This window comes from Epinephelus lanceolatus, chromosome 9 (genome assembly GCF_041903045.1).
Source record: "Epinephelus lanceolatus isolate andai-2023 chromosome 9, ASM4190304v1, whole genome shotgun sequence".
NCBI lineage: Eukaryota > Metazoa > Chordata > Actinopteri > Perciformes > Serranidae > Epinephelus > Epinephelus lanceolatus.
This window is the reverse complement of record NC_135742.1, coordinates 11615597-11632407: the sequence shown is the minus strand read 5'-3', so window position 1 is coordinate 11632407 and position 16811 is coordinate 11615597. Positions and strand designations below refer to the sequence as shown.

The 16811-nt window shown below is 42.1% G+C and overlaps 1 protein-coding gene across 1 annotated transcript in view; it reads left to right on the top strand.

Moving 5' to 3' along the window:
• The window catches only part of col27a1b (collagen, type XXVII, alpha 1b), a 114012-nt gene that overhangs the window by 46504 nt on the left and 50697 nt on the right, over positions 1-16811 (top strand). Inside the window, exons 9-18 of the mRNA XM_033620158.2 lie at positions 1171-1224; positions 4209-4253; positions 5222-5275; positions 7834-7878; positions 9878-9931; positions 10796-10840; positions 13002-13055; positions 13314-13358; positions 13574-13627; positions 13939-13992. Of these exons, the coding sequence (XP_033476049.2) occupies positions 1171-1224; positions 4209-4253; positions 5222-5275; positions 7834-7878; positions 9878-9931; positions 10796-10840; positions 13002-13055; positions 13314-13358; positions 13574-13627; positions 13939-13992 (504 nt within the window). The remainder of the gene's footprint in view (positions 1-1170; positions 1225-4208; positions 4254-5221; positions 5276-7833; positions 7879-9877; positions 9932-10795; positions 10841-13001; positions 13056-13313; positions 13359-13573; positions 13628-13938; positions 13993-16811) is intronic.

Genomic DNA, 16811 nt, shown 5'->3' with positions numbered 1-16811 from the left:
GACCAGTTGGGAACCGCTGCTGTAGACCATTTTAAACTTGACAACGTAAACATTATAAATGGATGCTTTCGTATTTCCTGTTGAAATATTTTGTAGTTCACACAAATTAAATCAGCTGACAGGAAGTAAACATAGTCCCAGGCAAAAAAAACAAAACAAAACTATGTGTCCTTACTAGCAGAATATAAGATAGGAGCAAAACATGAACCTGCTTATCCAAAGAAAACTGAAAATCAAACAAATAAGGTCTTGAACGTCCTTGGTCAGCAGCCTTTTAATGAACCAGGTAATAACCAGTAATGAACCTGTGTTTATTTGCCAGCGTCTTACTTTACCTCTCTGCTTTTATTCCTATGTATCCCTTTTATTACAACTATGCTTCCATTACTACAACATCTTTTACTACTGCGACTATGACTACTGTTTCTCTGTGGCCATTTGCAAGATTTACCATATCATTTTTGTTATTACATTAACATTTTGATCTCTCATACCGCATTAATTATCTGGATCTCTGCAGTAACACATCTGTCGCCAGTGTATAATGACTGTGGTGAGCTTTCAGTATGCTGTACGAACAACAGCCTGTAATTTCTTGCATGCCTTCGCTAACTAATCCCGTTTTACTCTTCCCATACATGTCGAATTAAACATTCCTCTCGGAGGGTTGCATTCGGTTCGGTCTCACCACAAGGAGGGAATGACTCATGTATTATACTGTGCGTTGATGAGGGTAAACATATTAAGGCAAAACTGTGCTCACAGTAGTCTTAACAGCGACTGCATTATAATAGCACTTACTGTCGGATTAATTGAACGGTTCGAGTGGTAATGTCGACAGTGGCGCCGCTTTCCTGAGGCAGCACTGACTTGACTAAACAAAAGGTCCTTATTGAGAAGCGGAGGGATGTAAATTCCTCTCTAGGACCAATTGACTGTTGTTTATTACTTCATAAATAAAGCGCTTGTTTTCCATTTTTATACTGTCTGTCTTATTATTGCAATCAGTGAGGCTCCAACAGAAACCATGTGTGCATTAAAGGAACCCTTTTTTCCTATAAAATACTGCCTCCCTCCCTCCCTCCTTCAATGCTTTCTCTCGTCCTTTCCCCTCTTTTAGTCTCAAGCCCTCCTCTGGTGCTGATTTCTCTTCCGTCTTTCTCTCCACAGGGTGAACGGGGAGATGATGGAAGCCCTGGGGCCAAAGGCTATCCTGGCAGGCAGGTGCAGTAAATCTAGTGTTGCGGTGCTGGTTGAGCAGGGCCACACACACACACACACACACACACACACACACATCAACATGGAAACACAGAAACACACTCACATAGAGTCAAAAATAATAAATGGAGGCGAGGATATCAACTCTATTGCGAATTTAGCTTTTTGAAAATATTTTGGCCTTTTAATAAATCAAACTTACCGTCAGAATGATGAATAAAACCAGGGTTTCGGGGAAAACGCCAAATCCTTGTATGTTTTCTGTAGCTAGAAAATAATCTAATTTAAAGATATTGGATGCCGGCGAAAAGTCCCAGCCATCGGCGTCTCAGTGTCAGCCTGAAAGAATCTCATTTGGTAAATCCAAATAAAAAGTTTGTTGTGGCTGAATGAAAGGAAAAAGGTTCTGAGCTGTTGAGAAACACCTGTGGTGGAATTTCAGCGACGGATGCCCCCGGTCTAGCGAGGAAATAAAATGTCAAAAGGTTTCCATAGTCAGCACTGCTCTGAAGAAAGGAAAGGTAATAAAAGTGTGACTAATGCCACAGCTCCCTGGGTACAAATAAGCTTCCAGTGTCCTTCCAAACTGCCAGCGTCATTCCTCGCTTCACTTCTAGGAATAGTGTTTAACTTAAGAAGTCAAAGCTGGGGAGCATTAGGGTTTTTCTCTGCATTTAAAATCTGTTTCCTCTTAGCTTTAAGAAAACTCAAACTCCACAAACAGCTGGTGGACTGCCTGCTCACTTGTCCACTCCTGAATGTTTATGATAAGGTAGAGTTCAGGCACGGGTCTTGCTGTTTTCCTCTCTGCTTTAGCACACTTACTATGTCAGAACTCTGATCCCTATAGACACTTAGTGATGTGTGATGGATTAGGTTTTAGCACCCCCTACCATCTGTGGGCTGTGAATCACCAGAGCTGTAAGTTTATGTCAATGTGTTGTACTTTGCTGTGGGGAGTTCTCCTGAGCCGAGAGTTGATCTTTAAAGTTGCAGAGGGAGATTTTCTGCACTGGTGGATTTGCTGGCAGTGTCTCTGAGAAATTAATGCGAATGCTGCTTAAGTATTGACACTGAAGATGCCAGCCAAGAGGCTAATTAGAATTTTAAAACAGATGCTAAAATCTGGATAAAGTTGCTTATCATCAAGTAGTGAGAATTTCTAACCTGGTTAGAGAGGCCTATCATAACATTTTCTTTGTTCTCCACTTAAAGGGACAGTTCACCCCCAAATCAGCAATTCATATTTGTCCTCTTAGTAGTGCTGTTTATCAAGCTTGATTGCATCTCCAGTGTTTGCGATATCTGCCATAGAGGTATCTGCCGTCTCTCGAATATAATGAAATACGATTGCACTTGCCTAGCAGGGCTCAGAGTGCCAAAAAAATTGATTTTAAAAACTCAATAGCAATGTCTCTTTTTAGAAATCATGACCTTGTAACTGAAGATAATCCACAGACCTTGTTGTGAGCAGTTTCATGTAGGAACTCATAGTCTGTTTCTTTGCTACTCTTCAGTTTACTGCCCTGCGCACCACCCAGGTCTGGTGGAAGCTAGATAGTGCCACTGCTCATTTTGGCAATCACCACTGGTAATGCCATCCTGACCCAACAATGTTGCTTTTGAAACACTGTGCCCACCCTCTGGTCTCCCCTCAGTTTGCCTTGGTGAGCAAGCAGCTCAGGTTTGACCGGCAAACCCCCTTTAACAGCTCTGTTATCACTGTTAGCTTTGTTAGCGCTGTTAACAGTGTTGGCACGGCTTGTGGTGCAGGCAAGGTGGCTAAAAATGAAGCTGCTTACTCACACTGAGGGAGAGACTGGAGGGTGGCCACCAAGTTTCCGCAGCAAAATCTTCCTGCTGCCAGTATGGCATTACGCACATCCTGCTGTTTTGTATATATTTTGCAGGGAACTGGCAGCAGGGCTCTCTTTGATGACATCACAAATGTTGATTGACTGAGGCAGTTGTTGTCCTAGGGCTATCATACAAAATGTTTTTCTCAGTACAACAACCACTTGGCAAAATCAGGACATGCATGGCATTACCAGCGGTTATCGTGAATGAGTTTTGCCACTAGCAAGCTAACCTGTGGAGACCGGAGGGTGGGCAGTGGCACTGTGTTTCTGCACACCAAGTCAGCAAGCCGACTGTCTGTCAGCAAAGCCAATAGAAAATGAAATAAAGGCAGGACATTTACATTGCGAAACATTAAAATTTCACCACCTCAAAATGAATAGTGCTTTGAAATGTGGTGCTAAAAAGTAAGGAGCGCCAGGCCAAAAGAAAAGGCCTCTTGTACTTTATGTCATTTTGTAATTTTTTTCCTAAAAATTAACTGATCAGGTACAGATTCAATGGTGTTGGTCTATCAAAAGCAAAATAAACCAAACCCGACATCCATCGTAGGCACTTTCTTCCTACTGTGCATCTAGCATCAAGCTATCTCTTGCTAGCTCACCTAGCACCACTGAGCTAGCTAACGGTACAACACAGCTGAGGGGGATGCTATTAATGTTGATGTCCCACACTGTCACAAACACGAGCCTCTGGTCCATGAGTACATGCATGCTTGGCGATAACAGTTGGTGGGGATAGTTTGGTTGAAAGAAAACAGTTCCTGCATGAAACTGCTCACAACAAAGTCTGTGGATTATCTTGGAGTAATCAGGTCATGATTCTGTAAAGAGACATTGCTGTTGAGTTTTACAAATTTACTTTTTGGCACTTTGAGCACCACAAGCTAAGTGCCATCTAGTTCCATTATGTTGGAGAGAAGGCAGACATCTCTACAGCTGATATCTCCAACATTTGGCAACTCACACCAAAACAATCAACACTGATAAACAGCACTACAGGTAAGAGGAACAATATGTATTTTTTATTTAGGGTTGAACCGCCTCTTTAAGTACATAAACAGTGACACAAATGAGGTTCTGCCAATGTTTGTAACCACAGAAATATGTGTTGTCATGTGTTGCATTTAGGGTTTACCGGGGCCTGTAGGGAAAATGGGGCCAAAAGGAGTCAGGGTAAGTAGATGTTGGAGAAATTACAGCTTTGGCATGGATCTGCATTGTTAAACTCATTAAGGCAGTATGTTTCGGTCATAAACAGGTGCTTTAAAAGTAAATACTGTATATCTCCCACTGTAACAACCAAAGTGTTTAAAGCACCCTCTGAATGACTTTCTCTGTTTACTTGTATTTCATGCTCTCATCATGCACCCTCACTCGGCTTCTCCTGAAGGCCACAGCGAAGAGAGGCATGACTCTCCTCTTTACAATAAAGCGTCCTTTCTTTAACTTTCTTAAACGAACTGTGAAATGCCTGCTAAATGAATTACCTAACCAGTGTGGGTACATAAAAAGGCCAGTGCCATAAACGCCACTCTTCTGCCGTTGTTAACTCCATGATGATAACGACAGATGGTTTTGTTAGTATATTTGAAGAACTGTAGGAGCAATTAACTCTGGCTTTCTCTTATATCCCTTTCGGTGCTTGCTGTCCTCGTTAATGTTGGCCAAATATCATAAAACTATATTGCTCTGCTGCTGAGCATAACCATCATGCATTTGTTAGCTTCTCATTTAATGTCATTGTAATTTGCTTTTCCGTCCTTTTCGCCGCTTTTTTCCTCCTCTTCCACTGAGCAGGTTTGGCAGCGAGTTCTTCAGAGATCCCTGATGTGAGGGTATGTGCCCTTGGACTACATCGTGGAAGCCAGCACCATGCAGTCCATGGGCATATACACTTGCCTCAAGGCTTGGCTCTACAAGACCAGTGCGCCGTAGCAAAAAGCCTGTGGTGCTGTAACAGATCAAAGCGTCACAGCTGGAGTCTCTGTAGAGATTTTTACATGTGTTAGTGTTGTTGACTTCTAACAGTTCTTCACAGTGTCCATCATCTCTGCTCAGTCTCATTGTCCACCCTATTCTGCTTTTCCACTTATCTTTTGCCTTATCTGTTCCTCCACTCCATCTTTTATTCATCTCTCCAGGGTCACATTGGCATCCCTGGGCTTTTTGGCTTTCCTGGTCCTGATGGCGAGAGAGTGAGTATTAGTGGCTGTCAGAGTAAATGCCTGCTGGGGTGCATTATATGAACGTCCATGGGCCACAATGATGAAATAGAAATAGATTTCATTCTTGAAGTACTGGAGGCACACTTAAGTAAATCCTATTATAAGCCCAGGGTAAAGCAAGCTGCCTTATACTGTATTGGGTCCAGCCCAGGGGTAAAGACAACCAGCACCCCAACCTCTATAATGTTTTGGAAAATGAAAATGTAGTGGTTGGATTTAACTCCAGTCATGACTCAAATTTCCATGGACCTTTAGGGCAGGTTTTGTTTTTAGCCACACTAGTCAAGTGGCGCTGTTTGATATTAACCTTTTAACTTTCAGAAAAACGTCACTAATGTTGGGATAGATCTTCTTGAACTTTGTCATAAGAACTTACAGCATAGTCTTTGGGGGATGAATTGCTTTGGTAATTCCTGTCCTTTTTATCTTGTAGCAATAGTAACAAATCAAAATTCCCACAATGACAGTACAGCCGATGACTGAATTCTCTCAGCTGTGCCTTGAGCTTAATGCTGACATGGCATGTTACAATTCTAACATGCTAACCACAACTTAGCTTAAGTACAGCTGAGGCTGACTAAGCACAGTTCAGTCTGATAATAGCTGAGTCACAATGTAGAACTTGAACCTGACCAGCTGAGTCTGAATCATCATGAAATGGCCACCCTTGAAGATAAACTACCATGATTTAGTTAGTAGACAAAATTATCTCACCTCAAGGTCCATTTGGAAGCTGTTCTGATCTTTAGATTATATTTCACACATTCTCTCACTCCCAACTTGTCAAATACCGACGCCTGGTCAGTGTCTTTTCAAACTAGACTTCCGCTTTCACAGTAAATGTACAGTTTCCACTTGTGTAAGTAATGTAAATGTAACCCGCTGCCTCTGCATGCCCATCACCAGACTCTCTCTGCTTCTCCCCTAGACTCTGCACTGTGATTTTTCGTTATAGTTGCGGTGGAGTGTCCTGCGGAGAGAAGGAGGCACCACAGCAACACTTAGTTACATATCTGCTGCTCTTTATCACAGTGACTGCTGGCATCCCATTCAAACTTGCAGGGACAGAGAAAAAAACTTAACTTAAAAATAATAAATCAATGACAATAAACACAACTGTCAAATACGACTCTCTGAAATTAATAAATTACCAACATAACATTCTCAAATAAGCTTAACAGCTAACAGAAAAGCTAGAGCTCCGTCGCACCAGGCTTACACAGTATCAACTGTCGACTCGTTTACAGCATGCTAGCCTCACTCATAGATTTACCTCAATAACATCGTCAAACAGTAAGAAACACGGTTTATTTATAGTCAAACCCGTGGCGAACTGTAGCCTGAAGTATTAATAAATAACAACAGTGAACAAATTGACAAAACGTGTGATTTTAGCGCTGATATTGTGACATAATGCAGGAAACTGTCAGTGTTTACCTCGCAGGGCAAGAGAAAATAAACTTTGAAAAACATGTCCATTTATTACTAACGTAACGTCACATGACACAAGTCTGTAGCTTAGTACGCTACATTGTTACTAAAATAACTTGGTTGACTTTTGGTCTCGTACAAGACACAAACAGAGGTGTCCTGGGTTTAAGTCCTGAGTTTGTTTGACACATCCACCTACGCAGACTTTAGCCCCGTTTCCACCACGTTAAAAGTCTCTGGCAGTCGGCCCAGTGAATTAAATAATTTTTTCTCAGACTCCAGCTGCTGCAAGAGGCAGCAAAACATTCGTCGTCCACTATTGACCAATCAATAGACTGCAGTGTTCACAGCTCCACCTTTTAGTACCAGATCTGTGTGCTAGGTACCCCAACAGAGGGGGGACCAAAAATGGGGACAGTACGGAACAGATCCATTGGTACCATCCACAACTTTTCACAGTGGAAACAGATAAAAAAGCGTACCAAACTGAACTGTACCGTACCATACTGCTTAGTGGAAACAGGGCTTTTATCAGTCTTTATATTATGGCAGTTGCTCGGAGCGTCACAAAATGACGCCACCCTTTGCCTCTCATACCGAGGCTAACATCGGTGCATTGGTATCTGATGGCAAGGGCCACTGCCCCAGTGTCAGTAGTTGTTGAGTTGGGGGTGAGACCGGGTTGATCACACTGCATGATCTTCATCAGCAGATGAAGTTTATTCATGAGCACATTAAGGACTTCTTACCTGTTTTAGGTTAAAAAGCTTATCTACTAATGAAGATGATGATGTAACATTAAAAGCTTCGAAATGGACATTTGAGGTTGTTTTTTTGCTCTGCTGTAGCTGAGCTCAGCAGTGATCTTTGAAGCTCAACATTTTCATTTATAGAAAAGTCGTTCCTCCGTTTTTACTCCATCCAACACTTTTCTTCTCTCATGTGTCGGGAGCATCAAAGACTCACAGGGCTGTTAGTGTGATTAAAGGCTTTAAGTTTTTATCATCTTCTGTGTTTTTACATTATGCTCTTTTATCCCTCCTTTAGCTCCTCATCCATTTTTCTGTCTCTGTCTCTCAACTCTTTTCTGTTTCCAGGGAATTCCTGGCGTTCATGGGAAGAAGGGCAAGATGGGTAGGCCGGTAAAGTTTTCTCTCAACATACTTCTCAGAGAACATTTTTAATGCAGCCTCATGAAAGTGAGGGTGTTTTGTCTTGATCTATGGACCCTTGCTTTGGTGCAGAGCTACTTTAAAGTGTATTAAATGAGCATTACTCTGACAGAGACTCCAGTTCAGTGTGAAGCCCCTTCTGACCTTAGTCGTAAATCTGTGAAGAAATGTTATGGTAACTTCCTCACTGCTAGGGATTACTATAGGGGTTGTTATAAGGGGAGAAATTCGCACCCTAAATGGTGTAAATTAATGTATTGGAAGCACAAATGTTCATGTGTCAGCAGATTACAGTTACAGTCAGATTCCTTTTCAAGATCAGAAAAACCTGGCCTCATGTTAAAGTCAGTGACTCTTCGTCTATAAATCTTGTATGATTAATTTTCTCTGGCTGAAGCTGATTAGGAAACATTGCATGTTATAAAGTGAGCATATTACCGTGCTTGTTTTGCATGAGACTGATATGATAATGTGATGTGTCAGTTGTGGGTTTGGCTCTGCCGAGTCTTTCCCCACAGATCAGAGAAGTCTATCGTCATTGGCGCCTGGAAGTAAATTTCCCATCCTTCCAGGCTTACATGGAAAATACTAATACTGCACATAACCGCTTGTGTAAATCTGATATTTTCCCAGGCCTTGTCTGGTTGTACATGTTTTTTTTTAGATTATTATGCAGTAGCGGTCAGTGACTCAGGCCGAGGCCAAAAAATACGCTCGTAATAGCCAAGTCATGAGCGAGCCGTTTCCCTTCCACTGCGGTGAAAAGTGAGGTCAGTCACTTTACGCAAGGAGTTTAATTCTGTCCTGAGTCAGCAGTAACACAGTTCAACAAACTCTGGAAAGACACACAAGAGACAGAGTTGGCATGTTTGATCCACATGTCACAAAGCCGAAAACGTCGTGAGCCACAAAAAAGCTAATTTTTTTACTTTGTGTAATTTATAAAGTTTAACAACCCCCTCCCTGATGTTTTTAACCCCATAGATGGAAAATAGTACATTTTTCCAATTTTGTTTTTTATGTAATCAGCGTTATAGTCTGTACACAGCACAATGGCATGATTTCCATTGGACCAATCACATAATGAGAAGTGTCTCACCAGCCTCGCTAAAAGTTGTTGTCAGTTTGAGAACAAAGACTTGCATGTGTTTCTGATCAAACCAAGTCGCTTATTGACATTTTTGGAAAGAGGCAAACTTTTCCACATTTCCTGTGGGCTTCATGTTGCACCAATTACTGCTTATTACTTTATCCACATAAGGCCTAATGTTCTAAATCAGCAGTCTGCCACACAAACAATCCCATCTCTGCCATCTCTTGAGGTCTTCATGCTTTCATTTGATCTTTTCCTTCTCTGTCTGCAGACAGACGACGAGAGATCTCTCCGCCACTCTCCGCCATTTCTCATTTGTCAAAGCGTGGCGCTCGCCTTCTGTAGGCGAATGCTGAGCCGTGATGTGCGGTTGGTTGCATGTTGACCTTGGCAGATTGACAAGCACACGTTGAGCATGTGGCCTCGCGGCTGCATCACGCCTCTTGTTCAGTCCCTATAATGGAATTACGAGCACCAAGCAAAAAAAAGGACGCAGTCATCAGTTTCTGAGCCAAGCAGCTTTATTCGGCCATTTAGGCAAGTCCTGGGGGTTTGGTTCGCAGGGCTGCCGAGCGCTCCCTGCCAGCGCGTGCACACACAGACAGTTGGTCGCTCAGAAACACTCAGCCGTGGAATTTCCTGCCGGTCTCCCAGGAATGAAGCACTGGGAGCGCATTTGAGGGGATTTGCTTGGCTTTACTCTGCAAACTTCTGTTTTGGGAAACACTCTGTTGATCCTCTGTGTATGTTGTGATAACTTCACTGACAAACCATGTGATATCTAAATAAATTAAAGTGTTTTGACAGTATGAACATGATGAGGCCGCTCAGTTTACCCTCTGATTACATGACCATCCTGTTTGTTTGTGTGCTCAGGGGTTTCCTGGTGACTTTGGTGAGAGGGGACCTCCTGGCCCTGATGGGAACCCAGTAAGTGAAATGATGTAGCTAAATGCACCATCTACTCACTCTTGACACGGTGCAGATCTTCATGTCTGGCCTTGAAGCCCACAAAATTACATCTGACTGACAACAGATTTTAGACTTAATATAAAACTGCACTACAGTGTGATTTACAAGAAATGAAAAACACCATCATGAGAGGAGATACAAAAAGTAGACGCATTACAGAGTTACAGAGTCGGAGCTTACTTGCATATTGTTTACAGCGAGAACATTTCATTCCTGCACAAGACTGACTGTGAGGCAAATTGGTGCAGTCATTCAGTAACTCACTCACCCATCATAATCCATACTGATATTTATGAGGCCAGCATCAGCAGTTTCACTCGCCTCTCCTCTTCCTTAAGTTTGACCCTCACTGCTCGTGATTGACAGGGTCAGTGTTAGATTTTGATTGGCTGACCCCCGAGAGCCTCCTCCAGGCCTCATTTCCTCTGTCTCCAGAGAGAAGAGGGAGGGGTGTTCCATTTGGTTGAATTCATCTTCTTTCATTCACAGAAGAGGCGACAGGAAGGCCACACTGCGCTGTGTGTCATCCATCTCTCCGCTGGATGCGTAGCTTGGAGAGGATGTAGGCATGGCATGTGGCTGCGGGTTAGATCATTTGGAACAAGCCTCTCTGTGTGTCAAGTGCCAAATGCTCACTGGCTATGCTGAAATGAGTGCACAGACACATTACTCAGGCTGCTGGTGGAAACACTAGTAAACAAACAAAATGTAGAAACATGTCTTCATGTGTGTCCTCCCCCCACAGCTCTATGACTCCATCTGACTGTGCGTTTGCTCATCTCTTCTTTATCTCTCATTCTTTGTCCTCTCACTTCCTCTCAGGGTGAACTGGGATCTCCTGGCCCATATGGAGTCCCTGGTCTTATTGTGAGTGTTGTTGTATTCTCCTTGCTCATTTTATAATTTGTAGCTTGTACACTTTGGTTTGCTTAGAAGTCTGGTAGCTGCTATTTTGAAAACAAAAAAAAAAAAAAAAAAAAGATTCCTTACTCACTAGTTATATAAATCTCTTCCACATCTTCCTACAGAGACATTGAGCTCAGAGAGTACATGCTTGTTGTGTATTATGAGCTCGTAAAGGAATACTTCACCCCCAAATGATCATTTGTGTATCAGTTACTCACCCCGTGCTATGTTGAAATAATGAAGAAAACAGTTTTCTTCATGTCTCCACGGTGAACGAAGAATCCAAAAACAGAAAATTCTTGATAAATTGAAGTCATAGGGGTCCATGTTTGCCAACAGCAAAACTATGGCTCAGAAAGTAGAGCTGGTTGTCCACTAATTGGAAGATCAGTGGTTCAATCGCCAGCTCCTCTAGCTCTCTCTTTGAGGCCATGTTTACATGAAAACGATCCACTGAAAACAGAATCGTTTCTCATTTTCGTTTTGAAAAAAGCTCCACGTTTAGAAGACAACGTTTTGATAACAATCGCCATGCACACGGTTCCACAAAAATGACCAAAAGCCCTGCAGTATACATGCCAGGCCGGTAGTTGGCGGTGTGACGCTTACACTTCCTTCTACAGAGTGGCAATGTATAAACAAACAAAATGGCAACCACACGAACGTTTGTCTGGACGGACGATGAGGTGGAGTTGCTACAGTAAATCTACACTATGATGGGGAAGCGTTGATAAATTCAATAGGGTGAGCAGCACAAGCAGAGCTCAGGAGTCCGCCATTGTTGTTGTGATGGTCAACTTTCTCGTGCATGCCTAGTGACTGGAAGCGTAATGCGCATGTGCGAAAAGTCTCCGTTTTCAGAGGAACTGTATATTGCAAGTTTACATGACAACAGAGACGGTGCTGTTTCCAAAAAATTGCACTCTGGAACCCGTTTTCAGGCAGCCAAAACGCCGCTGTTGTGTAAACGATCAGCCAAAACGCAACTAAAGTTCACTGTTTTCAGTTGAAATCGTTGTCGTATAAACGGTGCATTTATATCAAAATATTGGTTTACAAACTCTCACACAACTGTTTCTGTATAATCTAGTCTCATTTATCAAATCATGTACTCAGTGCTTCCCAAGTTGAACACAGGAAATAATAGTCTAACCCTACCTTGATGGGTATTTTGTTGGTATTTTTTTCATATTACTGTTGCTGTGTGATTTTGGTGAAAGTGGATTAACCTTCTAAAGGTCCAGTGTGAAGGATTTAAAGATTATTTTTAAGGTGCTTTATGCCTCTATTGACAGGACAATTGTAGAACGGCAGGAAAGGTGGAAGAGAGTGGGGATGATACGCAGCAAAGGGCCATGGGGTGTAATCAGACCCAGGCCGCTGCAAAGGACTCAACCTATGTGGGGCGCACACTCTACCACACTAGTCACCCTAAGTGTGTAGGATTTAGGGGATATATTTGCAGAAATGGAGTATAATATTCTAAGTGTATCACAATCTGGTAGTATAAATCGTTTTTTTTGTTTGTTTGTTTGTTTTTTACCTTAGAATAAGCAAACACTGGCTCTATACAGGTCCATTTGTGTTTTTGCATCAAGCACCATAGTTCTCCTACACACTTGGCACGCAGGATAAGTTCCAGTTGCATGCAATCTCCAACTTTACCGCTAGATGCCACTAAATCCACACTGGAACAAAACATACTAACTGATCGAGGCAGCAGCAGTCCAGCAGCTCCTGTGTTCAGTGAGGTAAAATTACTGTTTTTGTCAGTGGGAGTTTCCCCTTTGCCGTTTGCTTGGGAAGCAGTAAACATATGATTGGATAAATCAGACTTGGATCATGCTGTACTTGTTGTGTAAGAGTTTGTAAAGCAGATGTTTTGATATAGTTTTGCTGTTGCTAAAAGCCCCCTATGACTTGAGTTTATCAAGAATTTTCTCTGTTTTTGGATTCTTCATTCACCTGAGGCATGTGAGAAAACATTCTTCACAAATTCAAGGTAACAAAGGGTGAGTAGTTAATACACAGATGGTTGGTGGGTGAAGTATTTCCTCTAGATTTAATCCATTTGGACATTCAGTGTGATAAGTACGTGTTTTGTGTGTGTTGACATGTGCAGGGAGACATGGGCCCTGTTGGCGTTATGGGCTTACCAGGACCTCCAGGGCTCAAGGTAAATGATGTGGTTTTGTAGTGATGTCTCTCTGGTTTGGTATGACTCCAGTATAAATAGGCTGCATTTTGGCAGTTTAGTGATCGGTTAACCAGAGTGTCTCCAAGTAGTGGTTGAGCTCACTTTGACGAGAAGAAGTGATGAGTGCTTGGTGATTCAATTATTCCACAGTCTGAGCATGTAAACCTCAGTGAACAGGGGAACGCCAGGACTGCTCATTAATCACGATGAATCATTAATCATGTTTTTTATTCCAAGGGTGTACCTGGAAACCCGGGGGAACCAGGACTGAAAGGTGATAAGGTGATCTGCATACGTCTTTCTCACTCAACCTTCTGTATACAACAATGCTGGAGGTGACAAATCACAAAGTCGTATCTGTGGCTCCTGAGAAAGCTAAAAGATAACACACAGCTATAATGCATGACTTGTGTGACTCGGCACTCCTGTGGTGCATGTTGAATCATTTTTTGTTAACCTTTGGATTATTTATTCATGCTCCTTTGTGTTTTTCTCAGGGGGATGTTGGCTTACCAGGAGAGTCAGGGGAGAGTGGATTCCAAGGGGACAAGGTAGGTGTATGTCTGTGTGTGCTCAGGTGGTACAGCGGGTCATCCATAAATAATAAGATTAGTGGTTCGATGCCTGGTTTCTCCTATCTGCATGTCAGGGTGTCCTTTAGGAGACACTGAACGTCAGATTGCTTCAGACGATTAGACCAGTGACTGTGTGTGCATGGGTTAATGAATGGAAACTGCCTTGTTGAGAAGTGTAGGTGGTGTTTTTCTGTATCAAAGTGTCACATTTATGTGCGTATTGTTTTGTTTTTTTGCATTTTTTGTCTTGTTGACATGTTTACACTGAGCTGGCCTTTATTCCACAGGGTATTCGTGGCTTACCTGGGTTGCCGGGTCCTTGTGGAAAACATGGACCACAGGTATTTCTATCCTACATTTAAACACTGAGTACCAAAAAAAGTTGAAAACTAGTTTCTAGCATGGAAATCCCATACAAGCATGCAGGTACATCCCACCAGTTACCCCTCTGAGACCCATCGGAGTGCCGGCAATCCTGCCCGACATTACTGTCTTAGGATCATGCATAACTAGACAACCAAAGGCATCCATTGGTACCAACCATATCATGATGGCTTGTCGGGAAGGGGGCTAAAAAGTTAGCTGCTTAAAAGTTAGGCTTTGTTGAGGGAAAAACTGGCATGTCCGCTTTCAAAGGGGTCCATTGACCTCTCACCTCAAGATATCTGAATGAAAATGGGTTCAATGGATATCTGCGAGTCTCCCCTTTGAAGACAGCCCACTTTACGCTAGTCCCATGCAGTTTTGGGCATGCAGTACCTATATGTTATTTTCACCTATTCTAAAAATGGTGCATTTGAATATTTCTGCATACTGGGGTCCCTCAACAGTCTTTGAATTGCATGAATTGGTTATAAATGGAAAGCTGAGAGTCTTGTGGATTGAGTGGATTCAATTTTTTTTTATGTGTGATGATGTTTGCCCCGACAGTAGCCATTTCATCGCAGTGAGACCATTGTTTGAAACTTGACCTCACTGTATACAATTACCTATTGTGACCTCTAATCACAGCATTTGGAAACATTACAACCACAAACTAGAGACCTCAGGCATTCAAAAGGATGTATGGTTTTCTAAGCAGTTTTCCACTACAGAAGCGCTCACCATCTAATCGGAGATAAATGCAGTTCTTACAGAAATCTTCAAATGTGAAAAGTTTTGATACCTTATCACAGCATGGATTTTCCTGTGGTGCTCCTCAAGGTCTTGGTGTCTTAAGGCCTTTGTACACTAGTCCATTTTTTCATCCGAAATTGTTGCACGTGTGAAAATAAATAGACTTCATGTTGTGTCAATCACGTTTGCACACTGAGTCTAAAACTTTTCGTCTGTCATAAAAATTTTCACAACAAGTTCGATTTTCTGTGTTTTTTCCCATCTGTCAGAAACCTTTATAGACGTTTGACCAAGAATCAGTGAAAAAATGTGGCGGGACACAGCTGTGACAAGACAGAGGAATGGGGCGGACAGAATCATTTCATGTCAGCTCACTCTCAATAGGTCAGACAGTAATATTCCGGTGGATGATAAAGAAGAGGAGGAGGATGTGGACTAGGGAGTACAGCTTTGCCCCGTCATGCAGCTGCAGTGCCAAATAACCACGGAGGTGCAAGGTTTCTGTGTGCAACGTTTTTTTTTTTTTTTTTTCGGATGACGGATTTAAAAAAATGCATCCGAAAAGGACAGACTCAGTGTGCAAAGGCCTTTAATGTGGTAATTTTGAGGGACTTTTATTAACTCTTGAGTGGTAAAAATGCTTAAATTTCACACCAGATCTGTTTAACAATTGGTATCAACCCAAAAATTGCTGTAAAAACTTAAATTGAGCATGGGAATGGCCATCATATACTTCCATTGTAATGTTCTAAGTCCTTATACACTCTAAACTTTCAAAGTTTGGATAGGGGCCTAACCAAGTCGCGGTGTTTATAACAGATTTATCATCAGAAAACTTGACACAAAACAGGAGCTCAGTGATGTAGTTCCCAGCAGCAGTGCAGAGTTGGGATAATTATTATTAGATTACACACTTAATCTGGCATTGGTGATAGCACAGTTCATTTCTACACTGTACAGTATTACTCTGTATAGAGAGAGTACTTCTTTCATTTACTGAGTGATTCTTTTCATGCTTAACAGCTTTGGTGTGTGTTCTCAGTGAGTGATTGATAAATGAAATGAAGCACTGTCTATCTAATGGAGCACACAGGAGGCTGTGAGCAGACACAGCCTCTCTAAAATGTTATTCCGAAGGCTATTACTTCTTTTTTTTCCCAGAGCTGCTTCAGATAAGAGTTTTGTTCTGAAAACATAGTGGTGTGCTCACAGGACATAAATAAATCTAAGGATGCACTCAAGTTAAAAAAAATAATAAAAAATGCTGGTGTTCTAAAAGGGAAAATGGATGGAAGTCTCAAAATGTATACAAAAGCAAATTTCAGGCACTCGTGCATGTGGAAGATCTTTGGTCTGAGAAATGAATGCTAATCACGAGGTGGCATTAACAGCCCAGCAAAGAGCACGGCGCTGGCAAATTCCCCGTGCATATGCTGCCTTAGCGTTAAAACTAATCCACCAGAGTTGGCACTTGTGTGGTCTGAAGTGCCCTTAATATTTTGAGTGCTCTCTGATCTGATTTGAGATTTTAGCATGGAAAAGGCACCATACTCTCTCCTCCTATCAGAATCTTACCTCAGCCACAATGGTTCATTTGCTATTGTGATTACTATAGCTATAAAGGAACACTTCAACCACAAAATGACCATTTGTATATCATATACTCAATTCAGTTTTTCAATTTTATTTATAAAGCCCAATATCACAAATCACAATTTGCCTCACAGGGCTTTACAGCATACGACATCCCTCTGTCCTTAAGACCCTCACAGCGGATAAGGAAAAACTCCCCAAAAAAAAACCCTTTAACGGGGAAAAAAAAAACGGTAGAAACCTCAGGAAGAGCAACTGAGGAGGGATCCCTCTTCCAGGACGGACAGACGTGCAATAGATGTCGTACAGAACAGATCAGCATAATAAATTAACAGTAATCCATATGACACAATGAGACAGAGAGAGAGAGAGAGAGAGAGAGAGAGAGAGAGAGAGAGAGAGAGAGAGAGAGAGATGCAGGTAATGACAGTAGCTTACAACAACATTAATG